At 40.6% G+C, this 27480-nt stretch overlaps 1 protein-coding gene across 5 annotated transcripts in view; it reads right to left on the reverse strand.

The window, feature by feature from the left end:
- Ryr2 (ryanodine receptor 2) overlaps positions 1 to 27480 on the reverse strand; it is a 596528-nt gene that overhangs the window by 245039 nt on the left and 324009 nt on the right. For all 5 annotated transcript variants that reach the window (XM_058575026.1, XM_058575025.1, XM_058575027.1 and 2 more), the window contains exons 18-25: positions 22928 to 23046; positions 22261 to 22394; positions 20629 to 20870; positions 16919 to 17111; positions 15072 to 15288; positions 13088 to 13192; positions 8529 to 8632; positions 3145 to 3228 (exon numbers count right to left, since the gene is read on the reverse strand). In XM_058575026.1, coding sequence (XP_058431009.1) covers positions 3145 to 3228; positions 8529 to 8632; positions 13088 to 13192; positions 15072 to 15288; positions 16919 to 17111; positions 20629 to 20870; positions 22261 to 22394; positions 22928 to 23046 — 1198 coding nt within the window. The remainder of the gene's footprint in view (positions 1 to 3144; positions 3229 to 8528; positions 8633 to 13087; positions 13193 to 15071; positions 15289 to 16918; positions 17112 to 20628; positions 20871 to 22260; positions 22395 to 22927; positions 23047 to 27480) is intronic.

The following is a 27480-nucleotide window of genomic DNA, read 5'->3' on the forward strand; positions in this document are numbered from 1 at the left end:
ACCCCAATGTTTTAGTGAAGTACAACCACACACATAACACATACACATAACACAAACACATAACACAAACACACAGAGCACAGTATAACAATTATTAACTATGTTATGCTTTCAAAGATAATATGAAATTAATGTTTCCATTATTTTATCCAGGTAAAAGAGAAACAGGTATACTGATTTGTTGTGTGGGTTTTTATTTTTTATTTTTTTATCTTTTTAGCACCAATAATGCCTTTTTCATATACATTACAAAAATCTGAGAAAACTGAACAACTCTAATGACAGGATAATAAATTCTTTTGCAAGTTATGCAGTTTCCAATTATTTTGTTCTCAAAAAATTGAACAAAGGCCTGACTGAGTTGTCACCAGAAAAGATCATTAAGTGGGAGTTTTCATGATAAACAGCAGTGATTTTTGGTTCACTGAACTGAATGATCTTTTTAATAACAAAAATTATGTATGTGAACAAAGAATGCAACTGATCTTACAATTTGTCTCAAAGGCAAAGACTGTTGGACAAAAAAAAAACATCACTCAACAGCATGATCTAGTATGGGGCAAATGGACTGGAAACACACTTCATAGAAAAATGAACAATGTAAAATTCCCAGTTATCAATGTTTTCATGTGTTTTTTAAGTAGATTCTGATGGCAGATATCTCAGCTGTTACCATTAGATACACTAGAAACTGAAGAGAAATGATCACTTCAAAACACAAATATATGAAACGTACCATAAAAATCACACCTTTTCCTCCTGTTCACACGTTTGGAGAACACTTTTAGAACCTAAGAACATGCCAGGTCATGACACAGCTTCCACCAGCTCTCTCTGGAAGCACTGAGCACCATGTGTGCAGCCTGCTGAGCAAGGCCCTGGATGGCACAGCTGTGTTTTCAGAAGGCACAACATTTCCACTTGGGTTTCATGTTTATCTCAGGGAGTCTGAGGCCTGGGGATACAACACATATGAAGGGGGACTACTTTGTTCTCATCTCCACAGTATTATTTACCACTTTCCCAGAACTGCTACTGATAATGTGTGGTCTCCACCAGCAGTACAGAATAGAAGACACAGAGACAAACCCACAAATCTGTAGACATCTGATCCTTGACAAAGGCACCAAACCATACACTGGAGAAAAGGCAGAACTTTTAACAAATGGTACTGGAGTAACCTGTTATCCATATGTACAAAATGAAACTAGAACTTTATCTTTTAAACTGCACTCAACTCAAAATGGACCAAAGTCCTAAAATTAGACCAAAAACTATGCAACTCCTAGAAGACAATGTAGGGTCAACACATTCTGATTTTAGGCACAATGATTTTCTTAATAGGACCCCTAAAGCTCAGGAAATAATACCAAGAGTTATGGGATGACCTCAAATTAAAAAACTTCTGCACAGCAAAGGAAACAATTAAGAAAGTGAGAACCTACGGAATGGGAGAACTTCTTTGCTAGCTACTCTTCTAACAGAGGAATAATATCTAAAATATATAAAGAGTTGAAAAAAATGTAACACCAAAAAATCAAATAATCCAATTAATAAACAGTGAATCAATCACTTTTCAAAAGAAGAAGCTAAAATGATAAATATGTGAAACAATGTTCAACATCACTTGCAATTAGGGAAATGCAAATCAACTACACTGAGGAAGGAGAATGGGAGAAGGGAGGGAAGACAGGAGGGAAAAGAGAATCACTAACAGAAACTGAATTCCATACAGGTATGAGTTGCATAATGAACCCAATGCTACGTACAACTATAAAGCTTGAAGAGAAAAGAAAAAAAACTTCACTGAGATTTCATCTCACACCAGTTAAAATGGCAGTCATCAAGAATATAAATAATAATAAATGCTAGAGAGGCCATGGAGAAAATGAACACTTTTACACTGCTGGTGTAACCATAAATTAGTACAACCACTATGGAGATCAGAAAGGAGTTTCCTCAAAGACTAGGCATGAAAACACCATACGACCCAGTTATGTCACTTCTCAGTATTTATCCTGAAGAATTAAACTCATCTTACTACAGTGACACATGCGTACTCATGTTTATAGTGGCACAATTCACAGTAGCCAAACTATGGAACCAGCCTAAATGTCCATCAATGGATGAATGGATAAAGAAAATATGATATATAATTTTTATTTCCCTTTTTCTTTATTCAGCCATAAATAAAAATGAAATTATGTCATTTGCAGAAAAATGGATGGAACTAGAGACCATCATTTTATGTGAACTAAGTCAAACTCAGAAGGTCAAGGATCATGTGTTTTCTCTTATATGCAGAAGCTACAGAAAAATGAAATAGGGGTGGTTCTCATGAAAATCAAAGAGAGACTCAAAGAAAAGAGACCAAAGGGTGGGAAGCGGGGAGGGAGTGGGGAAGTGCCAGAGAGTGATATTGACCAAATGATATTGTTATACTGTTTGCATGTATGAATATGTAACAATAAATCTCATCATCATGTACCACTATAACGTAACAATAAAAAATATGTGAAAAAATAACGTGTGATCTGCAAATAGTTGCTTGAATATCTATGTTAGAATAAATAAGAAAATAGTAACATCACAAAACAGCTACTATTTATCATATACCTGGTCATTTAGTACCTAACAATTCCCTATGAAGCAGGTAACTTCAAGGACGGTTAGCAGTGAGGTCACTGAGGTTTACAAGGCTAAGCACTGCCACAGGTACAGGTCACAGCGCTGCAGGCAGAGCCACTCCCACAGCATGTGCCTGCTCCTTTCCCATCTTCAAACAGAAATAACAAAACTGACTTCATCATTACTCCTCAAGCATGTTTACTTTATAAAAGTAAATAAAATTATAAACGATTTTGATAGAAAATGGAAAGTCACATAAAATCATAAATACAAATATAAGTGTTCACACACACAGACACTAGGAATAAGACTCTATAGAACACTCCCAAGCACACACTGAGCTTTGCTCCTCCTCTCAGCAAACAGAGTCTACTGCCCACCACAGACGTGCAGCAGCCCCTGGGACTTGGCTCATTTGGATTTCTGAGTCTGCACTGGATGGGCAAGTGCCAGCGGGGCACCCAGGTCTCCCTGGATCTAAGCAGGCGCAGGGTCACTGCCTGTTACTCAACTTACTTCTTGGGGAGCTTCATTTTTTTCACCTTTTCTTCAGCATGTTCATCCGCTATACCCACGTGACATCCCAGTGCCAACAAAGTCCTGCAAAACAAAAGCAGACGTGAGCTGCAGGTGCCCCCATGTCCAGACATCACACCTCATGGCTGTGAAAGGGACAGTGATCCACACTCAAAGCACATCACCAGTCTGTTGTCTTAAAGCTAAACAAAATTTAAAAAAAATTTAAATAGTTGTGGATGGACAGCATGACTTTATTTTATTTATTTATTTTTTACGTGGTGCTGAGGATGAACCCAGTGCCTCACATGTGCCAGGCAAGCACTCTGCCACTGAGCTATGGCCCCAGCCCTAAACAAAAATTTTTTATTTTCAATTCTTTACTTTTGAATAAGGAGTAAGACCCTGAAAATTGAAATGGCACAAAGGAGTAACTGGAAACTTACGTCTCCCCCTACATCTTCTGTCTAGAGCTTTTTCCTGCCCCAGAGGCACTGACTGCTGCCCTTCTTGTACATCTGCTGTACAAGAATGGGGGTCTGCACACACTAAAGAAAAATGTGCGTCTGTGTGAATGTGTGTCCCAATAGTGGTGCTTCTGCCTTTCACTCAAATGGGCATATACAAGAGGCATTTCTCTAAGACTCACACTTTGACTTTATACTACAACCTTCAAATCACTATCCTTTCATGTAAAGCTGATTTGTGTTTTAACCTCTCTGAAGTTGGGAACATCAGAATGTTTTTAACCCATTTTCTTTTCACTGTCTTCAAGGCAATCTTCAGTCTTCAGCTATTGTAAACAATGCTGCAATGAACAACCTCTTACGTTGAGTACACACACCACTTACCACTCCCTGTGCACCTACCTGCCTTCCTAGACTAGACTTCCATGTTTATGGAAGTCTGTTTATGCATCTTGACGTGGATGGATTGATAGAGAGATTGATAGAGGAATAGATGTCCAAATACACTTTCTAAATAAAGAATATGCGATTTAAAAGGGGACTAAAAACAGACAAGAAGTGGGAGTTGAAGGGTGATTAGAAGCTGTGAGTGAATGAGGAAGCCCAGTAGATTCCCAGACACCTGGTCTGTTCTGGGGCACCTGAAAGCAGGAGAGAAAGAAATCTGAAAAGCCTAAGATGGAGAAAGATTAAAAAATCAAAGTTTGGGAAATATGTGCAATGTGCAAGCACAAGTTCATCCTCAGCACCACGTAAAAAATAAATAAAATAAAGTCATGCTGTCCATCCACATCCTGAGGATGACTGTTAGGACTCCAAGCATGACTGCTTTTGAGCCCCTGCTGTGGATACCAGGTACTAAGGATGTGTCAATGTGGATTCATTATGTAACAAAGGCACCTATTGGGGCATGTGGATGATGGGGCTGAGCATGGCATGGGGGAATCCCTAACTTCCTCTCCACTTCTGCTGGGAACCTAAAGCTACTCTAAAAAAAAAATTAAGTCAAAAAAATAATCATGGCATCTGCCTCCTTGAAGCTTAAAGTCTCACAAGAAAGGCAGATATTAAATAACCCTGGAAGTAAGATTATGAATTATGATGAGAGCTATAAAAATTCTAAAAGGAGTTCTAAGAGAGGACAGGAAGTGATGGGAAAATCTCTACCAACGAGGTGACACAAGTGTAGGCAGGGAAGAAGCCATGTGAGCGTTAGGCAGAGAATTTCCAGGGAAAAGAAAGGGAACAGATAAGGCAGAAAAACTCTGATCTCATAGGAAGGAAGAGGTAGTGAGGGCTGGAACACAGGAACAAGGGAGGGTAAGGCACAGACACAGCCGGCCCTGCAGCTCCTGTGAGGATATGGAGTTCAAAAGCACCAAGAAGCCACTGAAGGGTTTTAAGCATTCCGTGTGTGGATGCAGATATGTGCATGTGTGCAAACATGGGATTCCATGTGCACAGTGTGGAGACAGGATGGGAGACTAGCTGGAGACAATGATGGCGTGCACAGCAGCAGTGGGGGCGGGGGACAGACTGGAGCTGCACTTGGAGGGACTAACGATGGGCTGGACACAGGTTAAGACAAAAGGAGGTGTCCAGGATGACTCCAGGTTTCTGGCTGTGCAGCCAGGTAAGTGGCCGGGAGCATAGTTGACAAAGAGGTGATGGTGCTTCATGATACACTGGGGAGCACGTCACCTGTGGGCTAGGTGTACACCTCCTCCCCTCAAAGCAGGTGTCTGTGTTAAGGATCAACAGTGGGGCACTGCGAGCACCTGTGTGGTAATTAAGTCATGGGTGTGATGAGAACATCTGCAGAGAGTGTGCTCCAGGAGAATAAAGGGCCCAGGATTGAACATAAAGATGGAAACACGCATGACTGGAAAGATCACTGCCAGCAATGACCAACCACAAAAACAAGCACAGAAGAGGGAGAAGTGGGAGGACCACCTGCTCCTTTAGAAAACAGTGATGGCTCACCCTTACCTACCATCTTCCCCAGCATTGCTCTTCTCCACTGTCCTGTGTCCCTCATTCCACCCTCTCTTGCCCCCACATATGTACCAATGTCCTACAAATGATGCTCAAGAAAAAATACGTAGCCAGGAAAAACATCACTGACATCTAAACATTCTAGAAAAGTATGTTGTTGTTGGTTAAACACATTATAATATGAATTTCCAAACCATGACTTATTGATTCAGAATTTAAGACCTGAAATTTGTACAATATTGTATCAAATGAACGTTAAACCAGTAGCTAGAACCCCCCAGTCCACTCAGGGATACCTGGCTGCACACTCCAGTGACCTGTGCTGTTCCCAAGAAGGTGTCAGATCTCCATGGTGCTACACCATATGCAGGTGACAGTTCAGGTCTAGAGTAAGTCATCTGCCAATGATTTACATGGTCACAGAGAGAGCACCACATTATATTCACAGTAAATCACCTCCTCCATCCAAAATGAGCAACATGCTGGAATAATTTTCTGCATCTTCACTATTGTCATGTGTCGGGATTCAATGAACAAAGCTGTTGATCCCTCCATGATATACTGTAAAGCCAGTAACAGAAAGCCAGGATGGTGAGGATGGTGCTTGCTCTGCCAGACAGGTGGTTGTGAAGGCTTCATCAGAATGCTGTCACTGAGCCCCCACATCATGCCATAAAGTAGACACATTACCATCACCACTGAACAAGGAGAACAAAGTCTAAGATCAGCAAGGTTGAGTCACTCCAAGATTGCCTTGGTGGAGCAAGTCCTTGGGCCCTGGCCCCCCAAGGCCAGATGCTATTCTCTCAGGAACTTTGCTGGGGCCCTTGCCAAGTGAGTAAATGAACAATAGAAACACAAAAAGCACCCTACTTCTTCTGCACAGTGGAAATGGACACAGTGTAAATTTGGGAAGAAGAGCTTTACCCCTTTAACTTAATTTTTAAAGAAATAGGTAAAAGCATTTCATCAGAAAGCCATATAAACAAACACTGCAGTAGCTATAAGAAACATCAGCAAAGAAATGTTAAGAATGAGCTCATGAAAAGGTCATTATCATTCACCACAGGGAATGACACCACAGTTCATGCATCTAATGATTCATCAAACCATCCACCAGTAGCTGTCAGGAATGAGAGTGGATTATTTGCATCAGCATTCTACATGCAAATATGACTTCTACACTCCAGGATTTACTCTTTGCGATAGATGACCTAGTTGTCAATCACTAAAATGACAGGGATGTAGTTCAGATTTAACTAAATTATGTTGTAAAAGATGGGGAAATCATGAGCTGCCATGAATTACTAAGCTAAAGGTATAAACCTTATGCTGTGACCCACGGAAAGGCAGGACACACTAAGTACAAAATCCCAGCATTCAGACACAAAGCACTGCTCAGACAGGCAAGCCGTCTTGTGCCATCTTCAGTAGTCTTAAGTTACTTGATTTGTGTGTATTCCTCCTCCTTTTAAGTTACTAATAGAAATTGGGCATGCCTGTAATCTCAGGTACCCAGAGGCTGAGACAGGAGGATCATAAGTTCGAAACCAGCTTTAAACAGACCTCATTTCAAAATAAAAAAAAAAATTAGAAGGGCTGAGAATGTAGCTCAGTGGAAGAGTGCCTCTGGATCCAATCCCTAGTACTCAAAACTAAACTAAACAGCAAAAAAGCTACGAATAAAACAGAGACATACTTTGTGGTTCATTTGTTTATTTCCCAAATCCTAGAATCTGAAACATTATTTAAGTTTTATGTTCTGGTCCTTGGTAAAGTAGCTTCAATTGAAATAACTCCTTACTCTTTGCAAAACAGAAACAAATCAAAAGGACAAACAAAAATGTACTATGTAAGTGACCTATGTGAATAAAACAATTTCTATAGGACATAAAGGATGAAAGGATCCTAAAGAAAAGTCACAGGCTTTTCAAAAACATTTTCTGAACTTTTTACATAAATTTGAAAATACATTCCTTCTTTATTCTACTCAGCCCCACTTGCCTCTGCAAAGGAAGGTGGCAAATTCAAGAGCTCAATGGGCACAAAGCCAGTGAAGAGTAAAGTTGCCTTTATGAGATGGTATAATCGCTCCCAAGAACTTTACCCCAACAGTGCTGTCCAGATAGGAAGTCCCTCTAGAACCTCCCCAAAAAGGGTGCTGTGGCTAAGTACACTTAGAAACACCAGAGGATGACTCCACCATATTAGCTATTGACAGTGCACAAATGTGGAAAGTCCTGAAGCAACAAAGTGCCTGGCAATAGAGTAATTTGTGAGTGGAGATAACTTACAAGGGATGAAATCAGTAAAAATGACACTTCTTTAATGGTTTTAACCCATACCCTTTAAATAGGTCAGTTCAGTACTTCTAAAACCGTCTATGACAAAGGACTAGTTTTCTTTTGATTTCCAGTTCATCATGGTCTCAATCTCTAATAAGATACAATAAAACTTTTCAAGTAGAATTAACATTTCAAAATGACAACATTTCAAGTTATCAGTTTAACAGGCATTAAATTTCTCCCTTAAGTAGGGATAAAATTCCTAAGCATTTAGAAGTAATATCTTTACTCATCTTGTCACAGATCAGTACCAAGTTTAGACTGGCCTGGTTCTTGGCCCATACTCTGAGTAGCACCACACAAGATCACGAAATCCCCATACTCTGTAATATCCTACACCTGTAGGATGCCATTTGGGAAATGCCCACGTGGAGCAAAAAGACATAACATATTCCCAACAAATACCCAACCAAACCACCTACACATTCTGGAAAGTTCTAGCTGGAATTCAACTAACTTCATAGTGAGTCAGAGTAAAAGCTCTCTCTCTCTCTCTCTCTCTCTCTCTCTCTCTCTCTCTCTCTCTCGCTTTTTTTAGGTGAGATGGATTGGAAAATAAAAAAGCTGAGGAACTCACTTGAGGGTCTCGAGCGACATCTGTAAGTTGTAATTGCGCTCCTGTTCAGGCAGTTTGCAGAACTCCACCAGACACGGGTGCTGTCTCTTATTGTCATCTCTAACCTGGAACACAACAGGAAATGGGTATCAGACACAGGTATCAGACACAAGCAATGGTGCTTCAGTGGATGGCAGTGGAGACGCAGCGCAATAAGCAGCACTCAGGCACTGCCCAGGGACGCTGCCCTGGGATCCCTAGCCCAAGTCAGGTCAAGGGTCAGCAGTAGGGCAGCATCCTCTGCACTCCCTGCTTCCTGGCCCTGTCTACGCCTCATCTCCCACGGGCCTCTGTCATGCATGCTTCTCTCCTGATATCCACACCAGGATCGCTCAACTCCTTCCAGCATTTTTCTCAGATCTCACTTTCTCCGTGAGATTCACCAGCCTTCCTAACAGGGCAGTGTGCCACCCACCTTACTCTTTTTATTGTCCAAAATACTTAACAGACTCGATCCTTCTCTATTTATTTATTTTCTGTCTCCCTGAACTTGGAAGAACAAAGGAGCAAGGATTTGGGTCTTTTGTTCTTTGATGTTTTCCAAACACCTAGAATGTGCCTGATGCATGGCAAACACTCAATAAGTTTAATAAATTAAAACAAATCCTGTGTAAAAAGATGTGGTAAGGACTTAGTTAAAATTTGCAGTATTACTTCTGTTTAGCACTAACCTCATTACAGACATCAATAAACAACATGATTGACTAATACTGAACTTATTAAATAGTCCTGGCTGTTCATTTCATCCCTTGTAAGTTACCTCCACTCTCACAAATCACTCTATTATCTCAACAAAACTAATTAGCTTAACAAAGGCATTTTCCAAAGTAACCCTTCATGTACACAGCTGTCCTTGAGAATATACAGGGAGTGAAGTCCAGATCTCTTCATGGATACCTAAACCCACAGATACTACAGTTCCTTCTTTAAAATGCCAGTGTTTGTCTAAAACCTTAGATCTCCCACCTGGATATATTAAATTGTCTCTAATTACTTACATTATCTGATGAAAAGTAGATAATAGGTAAATATTCATTACACTGTATTGTTTAGAAAAAATGACAAGAAATAGAGTCTACATGTGTCCAACACAGATGAAATCTCTTTTTATTGAATATTTTTGATTTGCAGTTAGTTGAATCCGTAAATGTGGAAACCAAAGATAACAGAGAACCAACTTGAACATTGTATTTATTAGCAATGGCATTAAACTAAATTTAAGATTTCAGGAATGAGGAAGATGTTCCCTATTCTTGTGTTGGTAATAAGGTTTTCTTCTTAGAGACCTAAATTACAGCACTAGTGCCTCGGTGGCACTAGATGACAGCCATATGCTGTCAGGGAACACATTCCTCCATGGAAATAATTACCAGGTTCTCTAAATGCCACAGGAAAAGTATGCAAACAGAAGGGAGGACTTTTTCTAGTCTTCATGAATCGCCCGGTTAGAAATAACCTCTTCATTGTTTTCTTGCAATCATAACAAACGAATTGGACTTATACATGAAACTGAGTTCGAAAATTTAGCTCAAGAAATCTCTAACACTAAATTCTCAACATTAAATAAAAAGTGAACATGTGTCAGTCCCGAGGTAAACCTGCATGGAACTCCACCTTCACCTCTGCCTCAGAGAAGAGCCAATGCCACTGTCCTCTCAGGTGCCTGGAACAAAACAGAACTTGCTCTTTCATGCGGCATTCTTGAACCCTGAATCTCTTGCAATCATGCCCTTTGTCCCCAGCCAGGCAGAGTGGGGACACTCATTGCCCATCCCCTAGGGCTATGGTTCTTCCATGGGACAGCACAGCTCCCCCAGTGTAGGTACCTGAGAACATCACCTCCCTTCTCAGCATTCTTTAAGCTCTCAGCCCCTCACAGAGTAAAAGCACACTGCCCCTGCCTGAGTGGCCAGACTTCCCAGGGCTCTGTACATAGCAATGTCTCTGTGCTGTGCTACCCAACAGCCAGTGCAGATGCCCGGTCCCTTCCCCTCCTCACTTTACACACTGGCTCCTCTGCCCAGAATCTGGTCCTGCTCTGACTGTTCCCAGCCGATACTGGCCTCGGGGCTGACATCTATCTCCTGGAAGCCCCCAGATTTCTCAGAAGAGACCTGTGTGTTCCTTTTCTCTCTGTGACTATTTGCATGAATTCACTGAGCTGAACAGGATGCTCCTAAAAAGTAAACACAGTATCTTATAGTCAAGGTCTTTCCAAATTTGGGTGCCCACTACCAAGCACAACCAGGCTAGTGAAAGGCAAGCAATAAATGTTAAAGGGACATATAAATGACAGAGTGGATCTACCTGGTGTTGTTCTATGAAACAGAGCCCTCAAATGATGCTCCTGGGAAATGTATCCCAGATCAACTATAAAATCTATGCAGAAAAGTAATAACTCAGCACACCAGGCAGCTAAGCATAAATTCCTAAACACACACAAACTTATTTACAATGTTAATAAACTTGTGACTTAGCCTATAGACTGGCCAATACCTTACTCTAGAATAAGAGTGATCTTAAGGTTTGGATCTCTAACTACTCAACTGGAAGGAGTTTCAGGGAAGGTCTTGTAAACAACCTGGACACGAGTCACGTGTTCGATGAGAAGAGGATGCAAAATCTCCTCATCTGTCACTTTAAGACTTCCCCAAACAGATGACATGGAGCCCATAACAGGGCTTGCCCAGAAGGGTCCTGAGAAACTGCAGTAAGTATTTTGGAACACAGCTCAGGAAAGGGGCAGATGACAGCAAGACTGTAGAGACCCAGTCTCCTCCCTGGAGCCACATGAGGTTCAAGTTGATTCAGATACCCTGGACCAAGCAAGGGTAACTTCAGGCAATGGGGTGTGTGTGTGTGTGTGTGTGTGTGTGTGTGTGTGTCTGAGCCACTGTTCCACCTAAGACTCTGAAAACTCAGAGTGTTGTGCATACAGCAGGCGTAGTCTGTACGGTATTGAATGGAACTGAATTTAGCTCCATTTTTTAAAAAAATATTTCTTTAGTTGTAGGTGGACACAATTTTTATGAGGTGCTGAGGATCAAACCCAGGGTCTCACAAGTGCTAGGCAAGCACTCTACCACTGAGCCACAACCCCAGCATTTTCCCTCCATTTTAAAAGAGGATACATAACAAACACTTCACTGCAAAGCATAATTATTGAGGTGATTTATGAGCTTGTGGTGAACAGCGTCTTCACTAAGCTAAACCCCAGAAGATAGCTGCTCTTACCCCAGAGGCATGCAAGTTGCTCTTTTATTTTTCTGCATGAGCTCTTTTCAATTTTCCTAGCCTATAATCATCTTTTCTTCATCTTAAAACTTTTGGTGAATTTTATCTAATTCCTCTGGCAACCAACTATGTACACATTTATAATCTCTCTCTCCTACTAATTTTAACTGGGGGCTCATTCATTTTATTTTATTTTTTTAACATTTATCCTCTTCCTCAATTTTTAAGAGTCAAGGCATGCAACACCCAACTAGATACTGAATGAGTGTTTGCTGATGTAACAAACATCTAACCACTGTCTAGTTAATGCAAGGACCTCATCATCTCTGGACATGCTTCGGCAAGTTTTGTAGTGAAAGCCAGTTCTCCACTGGAAGTTAGAAAACGTGGGTTCCAGTGCTGGAGCTGCTACTCACTAGCTATAGGACTTCTTCAAAGGCATTTAACAACCCTGCAAAGAGCCTCAGCTATGTCATCAGATAAACAAATAATAACACGTAACCCAGCGCACTCTAATGACAACTCAACTGGATATTCTGTGAGAATGCAAAGCCATCTGCAGGGGAACACTACTGAGTGGTGTGGAGTACCTGGTGGTACAACTCACACTAGCAATAAACACTCTTCATTCAGAGCTTGAAGCATTAGACTATTACTTGGAGGAATAATTTCTGTATTTTTAAGTTCTTTGTTACTATAATAAAGCACTACAACCTTTGGGATATTTAGAATAACAATATTATAAAAACAATAGTAGTAACAAGGTCCTACTAAAAACAGATCTTTCAATTTATTGAAAAACTCTAAGATATTTAGAAATTAAGCATTTAGAAACATTTAATCATTACTTCTTGACCTATCCTCCTACTGTGAAACCAACTGTGAAGTTCTACTCACAAATCTCAGACTACTATGTACAGCTGGAACTGAGAGGAAGATCAGACAGAGGAAAGAAAATTGACTTACTTTTTTACTTTAGGTTTGAGCTATTTTTTAAGTGGCTTAGAAATCTCTGCCTGTTGCCTATTAATCTTGATTTGAAAATATAACTTGCAGTTCAAAGATAACTTTCAATGACTTAGGCAACTAAACCATCCTTCAAGGAGCCTGCAAATAATGTCAGTCCCTTTAGAAAATAAAAATAAAACCTGCACAGAGCTAACAAGTAGAAAAAAATAAAATCAATCCAATTGATATGTCACCCTGTAGCAGGACAAGGAAAAAAAGGATTTGTATTCAGAAAGATGTATTAACAGAATCTGAAAATAAATTTCAAAATTATATACCGGACCATACTGCCAGCCAAGTTCGATTTTATTCATAACCCACAGCTCATGGATATTCTCTGCCAGTTTTTCTCTTATCCTTTCCAGGTGAGGAGGCAACACAATCTAAAATTTAAAAAAAAGAAAAAACACACATGAGAAACACAAGTAGCATGGTGCAGGGTCATAACAATGCCTCATGAGCTATTAAGATACAACACCATAACTCATCCTAAATCACCTATTCCACAGCCCTCTTTAGGCAAACTTGGGGACCCTTTTTTAAATTTATTTTTTGGTGAATACGTAGGTTTCTGGGAGAATAGCAAACAAAGTAAATGGAGTATTGATGGGAACAACTAAGGGTCATGGGACAATACCAAGGGGTGCATTATTTAAAAAGAGAAATCACTCCAATGCTCTTACACCCACCTGGCTGGCATCCACAGGCCAGGGGGACAGGAAGCCAGCACCTGAGTTATATTCCATGGGCTCTTTGAGCCTGTAGATGTCTGACTGCAGTAATTGTGTTTCCCCTGAACCAGTACTCTGTTCTTTTAGTGGTTTCCAAACAAAATTTTCAAGAAAAAAAAAAAAAAAACATTTACCTGTTCTCATTAAAAGGAAGAAGTTTAATGACCTCTTGATAAGCAGCACAAAATGGTTTTCAGGGTGGGGAGCTGGGTTTTTCCCGTCTTGATAAAGCAAGCCCTCCTGTGTGGCCCCATGCCACTTCCTCAGCAGGGCAAACGCCTGCAAGGCCCATTCAGGAGGCACATTTCCACAGGAAGCAGCTACCTCTGTGCCCTCTCTCTGCACTGGCTGCAGTTATCAAGGTCTTAGGTGACCTCTACACAACACAAATTCACAACCCCAATGCCCACTTTCATCTTCCCAAGAGCGTTTCCTAATAAACCTAGGCAACACTAAACATATCCTGCCACCTTTCTACAAGGGACAACACAAACTGAAACCAGACATGAATAATTCTTGAACACTTATTTTACCTACATAATATAAAAAATCTGCAGGGTGAAACCAGAAATACGACTCAGGGAGCCAAACAAGTGGTTGACCAAAAAATGAAATTTATGAGGCCCTGTTATTTATTTAGCATTGATGTCAGAAACAATGACTTTGGTCTTCAAAAAGTAATCAACTTGACTATGGAGCCAACCTCACTGAGGTCATTGGAGCCATGTTTAATTCACTGTCAACCTCAGGACCCAGTATGTCTACCAGACAGGAAGGCATGAATGGTGGCTGACATCCCTGGGTGTCCACCTGTGAGGAGGTATTATCTGCTAACCGTGTCAAATGGCCTCAGAATCCCAATCAGCAAGGCTTCTACCTTCCCCACAGTCACAGAGAAGACAACTGATCCCAGGCATCTTAATCCCGGTACCCAAGATCTCAATCTTTCCAGAAGGTAAGGTCAGCTAATCATTTCAACAAGAGCATCTGGAGAGAAGAAATAAAAATCTCCAACTCTGTTCTATGTACAAAAGTGCACTCCAAACTCAGTATGTATCATACCAATGTGGTGCTACTTCAAGTGCAGTTTGCTCCCCAATATCAAGTCATCCTGACACTGTTACACCTTGAAGTCACTTGTGTAATTGTGTGCCTAAGCTCCACCTGCTGCTTTCACTCCCTGTTTTTTAAAGTATAATGTGCATGTCATAAACTAAATTATATTGATTACTTTAACAAAACCTTAAAGACAATCTTGAACAATGCTTTTAAAACTTGAGGTCGGGACACATTTGTGTGCTCTATGAAAAAAATTTGGCAGTGGGATGACTCTGTTTTTCAGAAAAGAAATAGAACACAAGATGGGTGGGGTGGTGGGAAAGGGGACTATTATTTTATGGAATGTGCTGCAAGCAGATGCATCGGTTGCATGCTGAAAACGCATCCCTGAGGGCAGCAGTGCAGGCTGCAGCCCCACTATGTGTCCACATAATGAGGGCACAAGCGCTGTCTGCAGGGTTGATCTCCATACCTGGGTGGTGTCCACGGGGATTGGTGTGAAGGCGGCTTGTGTCAGGGACACCGTGGGGCCCAGCAGGTCTCGCGTGTATGTCCTCTCCTGCTTGTACTCCCTGCTGTGCTCCACTTTCAGCTTTTCCTTGGGCAGAACAGCTTCGTAACAAGGAGCATACCCAGGTGGAGGAAGGAATTTGAATTCTCCATGTCGCCCCCCAAGCAAAAAGCGAACCCTACAAAGGACATATACAGAGTCAACTACGTTCTTAGTGAATGTGAAAGTTTTCTAATCAGCAAAATTAATAGGAAAAAATATTAGTGCAAATTAACTTTATCAGAAGCTGCATTATTTCCTAAGTACCATCATAATGGCATCCCTTTAGAATCCAAAACCCTCTAACAATAAAAGGCAAAACATGAGGGTATCACATTGATCCAAAGACAAAACCTGGTTAATGTGCATCTGTGGGCCAGTGGAGATCTAGTGGTCGCTGGAGAAATAACTAAAAGCACACACATACTTCTACATCAGTGAAGTGCAAGTCCACAACAACTGGCCACTCAATGCCCCAAGGAATAAAAAGAGGAAAAGAAGATACGATCTAAGTATCTATAGGCTTAACAATACTGGGCTAGAAGTGAGGCAATAACCACTCCCTAGCACCAAATTTACTAATGAAACTCCTTCAAGCAGAGTCAGTTTATCAATTACATTTGCTGAAGAAAGCACATAATCTTTATTTCTTATTGTTTTCCAATTTCAACAGCAATAACTAAACTTTCTAAAATTTTTAGACATCATTTTCATTTAATTAAAAATAATCTGAGTTCCACTGGACAATGCTTTTTGAAGCTGATCAATGTATCAATTTCTTGGGGCTCTTGGCTTACAAAAATAGGAGCGAATTTTTCATTTCCCTTGTAATTTCTTTTCTAACTTTTGTTTCAGTTCCAGGTCAAAAAGCAATGAGTAAAAGAAAAAGAAGAGCAAAAAGTGAGGAAAAACAGAAGCTTTGAAACAACTTGAAGTTTATAGGAACAAACATGATTTGAATAAATATACCAGAAAATGTCATTGGTACATGGATTATTCTGTTCTTCTTCAAGATGGTGCTCTTTAAACTAGGAATTATTCTTCGGAGGAGCAATATAAGTAAAAGAATAATCAAAATGTACAATAGTCAGCAGGAACAAGGGAGACCCACATAGATCCAAGTGGACGACAGGATGGCCCCTGGTTAGATCACTCAAGATCATGATGATCCTGATCATCTAATTCAAGATAATGCTGATCATCATGCACTCAAGTTTTCTCTGTAAAACTCCAGGGAACTACTGTTTTAGTTTGTTTCTCTCTGGTAGTCTAAAACGAGGAAACAGTTGAAGGAAACCATCTTGACACAGTTGATCATAGGCAGAGAATTTACCAGTGAAACAGGTGGAGGAGCCACATGATCTCAACAGAAAGGGCACTGAATTTCTCCAGAATGAAGGGGTTTGTGGTAGGATGGGGGACCAGGTAGGAGTGAAAATGAATATAAAAAAGTGGTGTTTTTAGTGGTATTATAAACTTCCCCTTATTTAATAGTACAACGATCCTAAGAAATAGATTTCAGGGTGCTGGCTGGAGGGAACATTGTTACCCAGGGCTAAATGGGCGAATAGGTGAGCAAAACACCTCCCCAGAGTCCCTCTCGGGCAAACCTTACCTCTGCCTTCAAGGAACAGGCCAAATGCCCTGCAGACAGACACCAGGAGGTAGGAACAAAGGTTAGAGAAGCAGGATGGCAGCAGGACAGAGCCTTCTGCAGAAGGGTGAGAAGTGAGAAGGAAAACAGACCCAAAAAACAGAGGCATACTAACTTTATTCCTGCAGAGAAACTAACAACTGGAAAGAAGAGGCCATCAATGTTGAAATTCTCAAACATTCCTTGAACAGGCTGACCATTAATTCGGAATGAGATGCTGGGTGCACTTAGATCTAAACAGCAACTGATGACATCATCAGTTCTCAGCAGGTGCTGGTTTGGTGAGCTTACAGTGCGGGCAATACAACCTAGTGGGGAGAAACATTAAGGAAGGTTACACATTTCATCTCAGAGCATCCAGGCAGTGAAAGCAAAGCACAGTGCTAGAATGGACTCACTCTAATGTGACATGCCAAACTCTTGGAAACAAACAAAATGTTTTGTTTTTTCAGGATCCAGGCTGCCTCGTTATACAATGGACCACCCAACATCAGAAATGTCTGCATGTAGCTGGAAGAGCTTTGCTGCAGAAATTACCTTATAGCAAATGCCATAATGATGTTAGGGGACATTTTCCAGGAAAACATCCGACTTGGAATAGCTGCCTTGCCACGTAGCTAGTGCAGCCTTCAGCAAATTACATCACTACCCTGAGCCTCGAATTCTAATATGCAGAATTCCAAATGCCATCACCTTCTAGAAGTGCCATGTCAATTAGATCAATGGTTTAAAGGATCAGTTTTGGTCACACCAGACACTTGGCATCAGGTTCTTTTTCAAATACTATATCCCCTTTGTTTTTATAAATTCAGAATTATATAAGGATAATGAAAGAAGAAAATGTGATCATTATTTCTTGCAGCATATTGTATAGAGTGAGAAGATTGTAAGCCATTTGGTTTATTTTACAACTTATTTCACGTGAGATCTTGGTTGGCACCTTGAGTGCAAGTTGCAACTGGAGGCAGGAAAATACTATTTGATAAATGCCCCTTTTCACCTGGCCAACCAACACACCAAGGCTCTTCTGACTATATCAGAACTCCTTTGTAATTAGTCTCAAGAGCATCTATTTTCTCATGGCATACTGAAATAAGGGAAATAGGGGTCTCCCAAATCCACATGCTATCTAACACAAACATAGCCCTCTATTTGAGTAAAAACTGAAACAGATTCATGACGCACGCAGGCTTTGCGTTTTTAATGACACTTGTTTTTATCTCTGGCATGCCAACATTTTTACCAAGAACACTTTTCAATGGCACTGATAGTATCTACTTTTTAAAATATGGATACGTTTTATTTCACCAATATTCATATCTTCAAGCAACAAAATTACTATAAAGTGGCTCAGAATTCCCTGAATATAATAAAGGTAGCTTCAAAAATTTATGTAGTAGCATGCAGCTCATGGAAAAAAGCATATTTCTGTGTTGGTATCAAAGCTGCAGTTAATAAAAACATTATTTTAGCTATTCTTACAGTCAAAACAGGTTGTACTATAATCCAAATATACTGCTCAGTTTAAGGGACATCATTGTACACTAATGCTAACAGCTTATAGTCACCCTGGTAAACTGTTCTGCAATGTCTGAGACTGACAGAAGGACCCCAATGATCACGTGAATCTACAGTTTCAACAGCACTCAGGGCTGAGCCACTTGGCAGCATCCCAGTTGCATCTAAGTCAACCCATCCCTGGATTCATGAGAACCAACACGCCTGCTCCATGCATTAGTCAGGAAGGAGGGGGACAGCATTGGTGGAAACCCGACATACTCCTTCTTCTTCTTCGCTGAAATTCCTTAAGAGAACAAAGATTTCCCACACCTGTACAATCTCAAACATCTGGAATGCCTCAAGAGCAACACTGCACAACATTTAAATTAGAATAATGGAGACACAGCTCAAAACTGTTGCTTTTGGGCCAAATCCTGGTGCCAAGGAACATCTCCACTCCCCAGTTACAAAATGTTCACTAACAAAATGTGTTGTATCCTCAAAGTCACCAACATTGACAATTTAGATTCTACAACAGTGACTGAAAATACAGAAACAGGAGCATAAACCCTAAGAAAGTGATCTGAACTACTATGAATCAGGCCTGCGTAATTCAGATTCCAGACGTGGATTCCAGATTCTGTGGATTCTAAATTGTAAGCTAGCAAAGCATGGGAGAGAATGTGTCCTTCAACAACAGGCAAAATGTAGTTTCTTACCTTTTTTTTTTTTTAATGGACCAATATTTTCTCTTCATAAAATAATTTCAAATAATTTTCTCCCAGAATTCCAGAACCACCCCCCCATCCTTCCTGTACATGCCCAGTCTCTGAAATGGATTTTGATCTTATTCTTCTACTCAATGATACTCTGTAATAAAAGGCACAATGCGCCCAACTCAGATCCCTAAGCACTAGATTCTTTCAATGTCTTGAAGGGAAAGGCTTTGAACCGAAAGCAAAAACAAAAACAGTACAGTGTGCCATGCACGAGGCTAAAGTAACTGGAAACAATTTGGCCTTATCTCCGAGTAGTTACTACCCCTAATCTCTGCCTAATGAGAAAACAGCATTCACCTCTCCAAGTGCCTATTTCCTGCAGAGTGATACTGAGCTAGAGAGATGATAAGACTCGAAGGCTGTAGTTGCAATGTATTTAAAAAATAAACATTATCTCTATTTTAGCTTGGCAGGCCTTTGAAGTTAGCACTCTTCGCTTCTGAGTGGTCTACAGGAAACTTTACCATGGGAACAAGGAACCATAACTGTCATCCAGCACAGTGAACCTGGGTGCAGGCAATGCATGCCTCTGCGAGGACCCCGACCACAAGCCTAGATAAACTATCCAGAACGCATCTCTTCTGAGACACTGGCATTGAATAAAGAAGAAAGTCAGTAGCTTTTAGTGTTTGATACATCCACATAGTCTTTTCACTTTACAAACTCATTACCATAAATGCAGATTTAGTTGACTTTAATTTTTAAATTTCTTTTCATAAGCTGTTACACCTACACAGCATTACTAAGTGAATAATACTGGCATCCACGAGGCACAGTTCAGTTTTTTATAACTGAACTTTCTTTTCTACACACTAAATACTTTGAAAAATATGCAGGGTCATAGCAGGACTATGTTCTAAATGCAGCTCTACAAACACAAGCATGTGTCTGCAGAACCTAGATCAATTCAAGCATCTACGTAATTAAGAGCGAGGCTTTTAAATCAACCAAACTATGACTTGTTATGAATCAGAGAAAGGAATATTATTTTATAACATATAGTACTCATTTTCAATATATACTCAAGCAACAGAACTGAGAGCTGGTAAAATGAATTATACATTTATCTTCAACCCTTTCTACCCTTCTGCAGAGAAGTGTTATTTCATCATGGCCAGACTCCTCACACAGCACCATGCAGAGTTCTGATTCCTTCCTCTATGTTATCTTGGAGGAGGCTAAACTCATCTACTTCTTCTAATTACTTACCAGGGTTTGTGTTTTGTGATTTATATATTGGAAGCTAACCTCTGCACATGGCAATTAAAGTTGAGAACACAAGCTTGGGCAGTTCACTCATATACTGGAATGCTATTTCTAAAATATACTGTTCATAAGCAAAACAGACCTTTTACAAGGTACTATAATTATAATTATTTTCTTTTTCTCTAGTATAACTCTGCTTTCCACTCAACTCTCTTATTCAATGTCTCAAATATTAAGTTTCTGAATAATGTGTGTCCCTGACAAAGCAGCCCCAATCACTTTCAGACATGCACAGCAGGGTCACCAGAGGTCCATCAGGAAAGAAAAGGGAAGTGCTCACCTGACCAGAGATGAAGGCCGTCAAATCCATAGGAGAAGAGGTCATCACCAACGCCATTGCCACCCCACTCTTCGCCCCCTCCGGGGTAGGGCGAGTACCCCTCAGTGGAAGCCCAGCCCACTCTCAGGTGAGTTGCTTCCGCAGTCACGAAGGGCTCAGTGTGGTCCACCATGAGCTCATAGTACCACTTCTTATACTGAGCAGACCCTTCACTGACGCCCAGGAAGATGTTGGGCCTCATGCTTCAAAAGAGGAGAAGAGCGTGTGAGCAGAGGCCAGGCCTCTCCCTGTATCCTATGCCCCTCGTTGTGCTGAACCTCAGTCCTGGTTTTCAAGGAGGCCACTCTAATGCATCCCTTTCAGTGCTTCAGAGAGATTAAAACAACCCCCGAGGCAGCACTCAGTGACAGCCAGCCTCCCAAGCTCACCTTCAGGGAACAGTGCTTGTTTTTTGGCCTACTGGGCAAGGCCACTCCAGGGTCAAGGAGTTTGTCTAATTTGCTCTACATCATTTTTTGTACCATTAATCAAATGTAAGCCACAAAGTGAGACACTTGGGGCAGCAGGCCTCTGGAACTGATGGGGTTGTTACTGACCCAAGACACGCAGATAATTCTCAAACTGAGCTTCACATCACATGATGTGAGTCCGAAGCAGGTCCCTTCCTTTGTGAGAGAACCAAGATGACAAGTAGGGGCTGTTGCCTCCATGAATATTATATTTAATTCCTCTATCAGGAGACCTACACTCTGCAGTCACCCCATTAGTGGTGTCCTCAGAAAATACACTCGTTAGGACAGGGCTATTATATAAGGAAGCCTTAAACCAATCCTGTCCAAACAATGCAAGGCAGGACACACAACCCGCTCCACACCTTTGTTTAAAATAAGATGAAGTAGCACATCTCTCTCGGAATCACTGTCACTACACAAAACATTTTGTTGACTGCAAAGTATGTTGTTGGTTTTGTTTATTTCAAGGGGCAGGAAAGGAAACGGTGACAAGGCATGGCAGATAAGAGCTGGGTCTGGAGCTAGACCTGCGTTCCACCCCCAGCTCTGCGCTCTTCACCCTCAATCTGAGGTAACAGCAATGTCTGGAAACACACATATGCACACATGATACTGACCATGTACAGCAAATGGCTTGGTAGCTGGCACTTTATACCCAATAAACGTTAGACTCCTTAAAAGGGGATCTGACTGAAAATGCCATTTCATTGGCTGTTCATGGAATTTATTGTATTTCAGATTCCTTTTTATCCTACATAGTGGGCACCTCAAAGTAGCACTGAAGGATAAGGTTTTTGGTCATACTGTAAGAAGGCATGACATAACTATATACAACCACAGCCCTGGTTAGTCATCAGCCTGCTCCTGAAAGCATCAGGGACAATCCATTCACTTGTGAACATGAATAGAAGCTTGGGTTAATGATAAATCTGTATTTTGTTTGGTTCATCTATAATCATTATCCCATCTGCTTGGTAGAAAACAATCCTTACATCATTCACTGGGGAAATACACTAAAAATCCTAATAAAACAAAGAGAACATCTGTACCTGGCTACAGAGCTGGACAGAGAGCTTTTTCTCCACGTGACCTATTTGTGACATCGTCCATATGAATTTACCTGCTAACGTGGTTCACAAGACGAGTCTGCAGTAAAAGATCACGTCCTGGCAGGAGATTGTCACAGATGAGATGCTGGTTAGACCGGACGGCGACCCCATGGCAAACACAGAGTGAACACAAGACATCCAAGACCTGAAAGAAAAGCCACTTCTGCTGAGTCTAGTTGGCCTCAGATCCGGGCTTGGGCAGCACCTTCCAGGGAGCTAACCCACCCACAGCGACATCTGACTCAGCAGTTTGAACACACAGTGGGCATTCCCCAGGTTCTCCAACCTCCCTCCACAAACTAAGAGCTGCTCACGCTCCACTGACACTAGGAAGAAACACCGATCAGTGTCACCCACCCACCACAAAAGAAGTACTAGTGAAAAATTCCACACATCTTTGAAAAGCTACTTAAACACATATTTTACTTTTTATTTTTTAATTTAAATTAATTAGTGCATGCAAACATTAAAATTTTACATATTTATATAGTACCTATATGTATATGTTGTGTAATGTTGAAATCGGGGCAAACATATCTATCTGCTCAAATATTTATCATTTCTTTGTGGTGGAGACATTCAAATGCTTTCTTCTAAGCTTTGTAAAATATACAGAATACTGTTGCCACACTTTAAAGATTCCTGAATTCATTCACAGAAATAAAATGGCTTACTTACTTTATGATTTCTCCCATGCTTATCTAAAAGTGAGATAATGGATTTAATATGTCCTTCTTTAATAATATTTAGCGCTTCTGGACTTTCCACTAACACACAGTGTAGAACTTCAAGAATACCTAAGGATAAAGCAGAGGGGAAATGTGACTGGTCAGCCTACAGGGACGTTCCTACCTTCACAGGCGATGAACTATGTTCACTCTCTTTAACAAAGAACTACTTTGTGCTCAATGTGTTTGCCACAGGGCACTTCAAGAAGTGACAGGTGGCATTTGCAAGAAGGAGCTGATATCCAAAAAATGATGAAATCAGGAAGAAGGAAAATGCAAAACCCTAACACAGAGTTCAGTGATAAGGCTGGTAATTCCACTGAGGGACATAAGAAGGAAAGTGATGAGGCATCCAGCCGCTCCAGGCCAAGTAAGGAAGGGTGGGAGGGGTTACAGTTTGGATATGCAGGGTCCCCAGGAAAGCTCATGTACCTGAAACAAGAGGTAGAAGGCAGCAATGTTCAAAGGTAAATGATGGACTGTGAGAGCTGTGAGAGCGGTGACTTAATCTGTGGCTGGATTAATAGTGTAAACTATTAATCTGTAGGAGGGTGGGGCGTTTGGAGGAAGTAGGTAACTGGGGACAAGCCTTAGGGCTCTATATTTTGCTCCTGGCCCCTCGCTGGCTCTTCTTCCTGGCTGCCTTGAGAATGACACCCCTCCTCTCTCATGGCATTCCACCAAGGTGCTCTGCCCCACTCAGACCCATGGCAATCGAGTCCACTGACCATAAACTGAGCCTCTGAAACCCTGAGCCAAAATAAACTCCCTCTCCTCTAGGTTGTTCTTGTCAGGTGTGTCAGTCACAGCATTAAAAAGCTGAGCAACACAGAGTACCTCAGTGAAGGCTTGAGCAAAAGCACACTGGTGTGCTTCATGCACAGAGAGAGCAGGGAGGGGACAGATCGCACGGGGCCAGGTTATGGGCATCTTGGCACTGCAGATGTAATCCTGCCATAATGCAGCCTGCTCCATGTAGCGCCATATCCTTGAGATTTACAGTGTGGAATGTTTCCCAGTTTGCAAAACAAGAGAAATATACAAATAAACACAAAGTAAATATAAATAAACAATAATATGCCCATGGAAAATACAGAGAATGACTTAAAGTTTGAAAAAGAAAGAAAATCCCATTGTGAGAATGGTTAGCATGAAATTAAAAGCTTCATGAGTACATCCGTGTTCATCCTTCTGCATCAAGCTTGCCTTGTCTGCAATGGGAATGCCTGGATGCCAGGAACCCAACACACAGAGTACACGGTATCTCGTCCCCCTCCCCCACCAAGCACATACATATACATCTATATGTATATCTCAGAGTTACACAGAATCAGAAGGGCCTCTGAAGAACCTTGCAGAAAAGTCTACACACCTCAAACACAGTTCACTGTCTTAGAAAATAAACAAATTGTCAGTTTTACAAAGGCAGAATATAGAAGTAACTCTATGGCTGTCACAATCGACACTAAACTCAAGTCCCAATCCATTAGAAAATGAAGGGTTTTAATACTAATTTCTTTACTTATAGCTTAATTTGTTAAAACATGAACATATATTTGGTTTAAAAAGCATCCAAAAAGATCTTGAGATAATTTGAAGGTTGCTCAAAATCAGTGGCTGTTTTCCAATACCCAGTGACAACAGAAAATCAAAAGGTGCCAAAAATAATAATATGAGAAGCTAAGTTAAAGACGTTTTTGTAAGTATACCAAAACTGTTTGCTTCTTTTGCCATTGTTACAAATGCAGCAAGGAAACAAACCCAGTCATTTTGGCTGACCTAACATAGGAGAAAGGAAAAGCACTTTTAAAGGACAAGTCATGCGAATTCTGATGTTTTGTTTGGCTTTTCTATTATTCATTACTACAGAACATGTGGCAGTGTACTTCTGTAAACAAGGATTTGTTTATTTATTTGCATTTTTCCAGGCACATTCATTTACAGACTATTATGGCCACTTCCCACTGCAAGGCAGAGCTTAGTATGACAAAGACCTTACTTCCACAGAGCTTATGGCCTGTTATCTGGCTGCTGTGGGTTGGTGTTTGTTTCTCCCTGAAATTGATATGTTGAAATCCCAATCGATGGTGATAACATTAGGAAGCAGGGCTTTCTGGGAGGTGACGGGTGATGAGGGCAGACCTTTTATGAAGAGGATTAGTGCCCTTAGGAAGGGGACCCAAAGAAGATTTTCTGTCTCTTCCACCATGAAGGATGAGCTTTCTACAAGGATAGAAAGTCTCACCAGACACCAAATCTACTGTGCCTGATCCCTGACTTCCCGACCTCCAGAACAGAAAGTAATAGCTTTCTCTTGTTTATAAACCACCCCATTCATGGCACTTTGTCATAGCAGCCCAGACAAACTAAGACTTTGGCCTTTTACTGCAAAAGTGAGCCAATCCCTGCTACACATTCAACCTTTAGGAGTAAAAAGATCAAGAACAACAAATTCTCTTGTAAAGAAATAGTCATGAAGGTCCACAGCATACATAAAATGGGATGTCAGAAAAGGATGTAAGACTGGATTTCAGAAATGAACAACATATCACAAAATCTAAGAATGGTAATGTGACAACAAAACCCTGACATTTCTTATATGTGACAGTCTAATAATAGAAGAACTTCAGGATTTTGGCTTTAATATTAAACAACAAGTGCTAGCGAGGATGTGGGGAAAAGGGTACACTTGTACATTGCTGGTGGGACTGCAAATTGGTGCGGCCAATTTGGAAAGCAGTATGGAGATTTCTTGGAAAGCTGGGAATGGAACCACCATTTGACCCAGCTATTCCCCTTCTTGGTCTATTCCCTAAAGACCTAAAAAGAGCATACTACAGGGACACTGCTACATCGATGTTCATAGCAGCACAATTCACAATAACAAGACTGTGGAACCAACCTAGATGCCCTTCAATAGACGAATGGATAAAAAAAAAATGTGGCATTTATACACAATGGAGTATTACTCTGCATTAAAAAATGACAAAATCATAGAATTTGCAGGGAAATGGATGGCATTAGAGAAGATGATGCCAAGTGAAGCTAGCCAATCCCTAAAAAACAAATGCCAAATGTCTTCTTTGATATAAGGAGAGTAACTAAGAACAGAGTAGGGACGAAGAGCAGGAGAAGAAGATTAACATTAAACAGGGATGAGAGGTGGAAGGGAAAGGGAGAGAGAAGGGAAATAGCATGGAAATGGAAGGAGACCCTCAGGGTTATACAAAATTACATACAAGAGGAAGTAAGGGGAAAAAAACAAGGGGGAGAAATGAATTACAGTAGATGGGGTAGAGAGAGAAGAGGGGAGGGGAGGGAGGGGAGGGGAGGGGGGATAGTAGAGGATAGGAAAGGCAGCAGAATACAACAGACACTAGTATGGCAATATATAAATCAGTGGATGTGTAACCGATGTGATTCTGCAATCTGTATACGGGGTAAAAATGGGAGTTCATAACCCACTTCAATCAAAATGTGAAATATGATATATCAAGAACTATGTAATGTTTTGAACAACCAACAATAAAAATTTAAAAAAAACTCATTTTTCAATTTTGTCTGGTCAGATCCTACAAATAAAACTTAGCTTAATTGTATACTGTGTATTTGTACAAGTTCTGACCACAAAACATCAGAGAAAACTTTTATTTTGAAATGTTGGAATAAGTTGTGATATGCTGTTTTTCTAAAGTGAAAACCTCTTGAAAATAAACTGGAAAGACCAAAGGACTCATTTTCAAAACAAAGAATATACTTTTATGTGCAATTTAAATTCTGCTGCTGTGGGACTTGAACCCTTGGTTGAGAAATGATGCTTAATAAAGATGAGAGCGACACTCGACTGAAGATGACTTGACCATTGAAGAGCACACATGTTGGGTAAGACCCAGAAACAGCAATGTTTCATAAGGCTCATGGCTGTATCCTCAGAGAAAAATGTAAAAGCTTGGAAGATTTTAATAGTATCACTAGAATGAAAGAAGTATGAATGTACTACAGATTGTAAAAACAAATAAAAATAATAAAAGAAAAAAACAAACTTTGAAAACTAGTAAGGCAAAGTAGTTGGATTTTGCCAGTTATACTAAATAATTTTAGTGAATTTTTAGTAACAGAATGATATAATGTATAATATAAATATTTAAGAGTCGATATACCTTATGATGCAACTGTGTACTTTTATAAACTACTATTTTAAAAAAGACCACAAGCTAATACATAAAAATGTCAGTGCTGGTTATTGCTGGATCAGTATGCTTCTCTTTCAATATTTCCAAATTCTATGAAATGAGTATGAGCGATGTTGACAGGGCTCCTTCTCATGTCATTAACATCTTCAGAAAGAAAAGCATGCGTAGGAAGGAAGTCAAGGGGAGCAGGAGTCATGGTCAGGCTGGCTCCATGAGGCAAAGGTCCAAGGAGTCTCTCTGTTGTTTTCTAGATTCCCCCTCGATTCAGCAAGGTGAGGCTGTAAGAGTCTCAGTTAAATGTTAAGGCACA

This window comes from Marmota monax, unplaced genomic scaffold, assembly GCF_021218885.2.
Source record: "Marmota monax isolate L192 unplaced genomic scaffold, Marmota_monax_Labrador192_F-V1.1 WCK01_AAM20220418_F8-fsc00071, whole genome shotgun sequence".
Lineage (NCBI taxonomy): Eukaryota > Metazoa > Chordata > Mammalia > Rodentia > Sciuridae > Marmota > Marmota monax.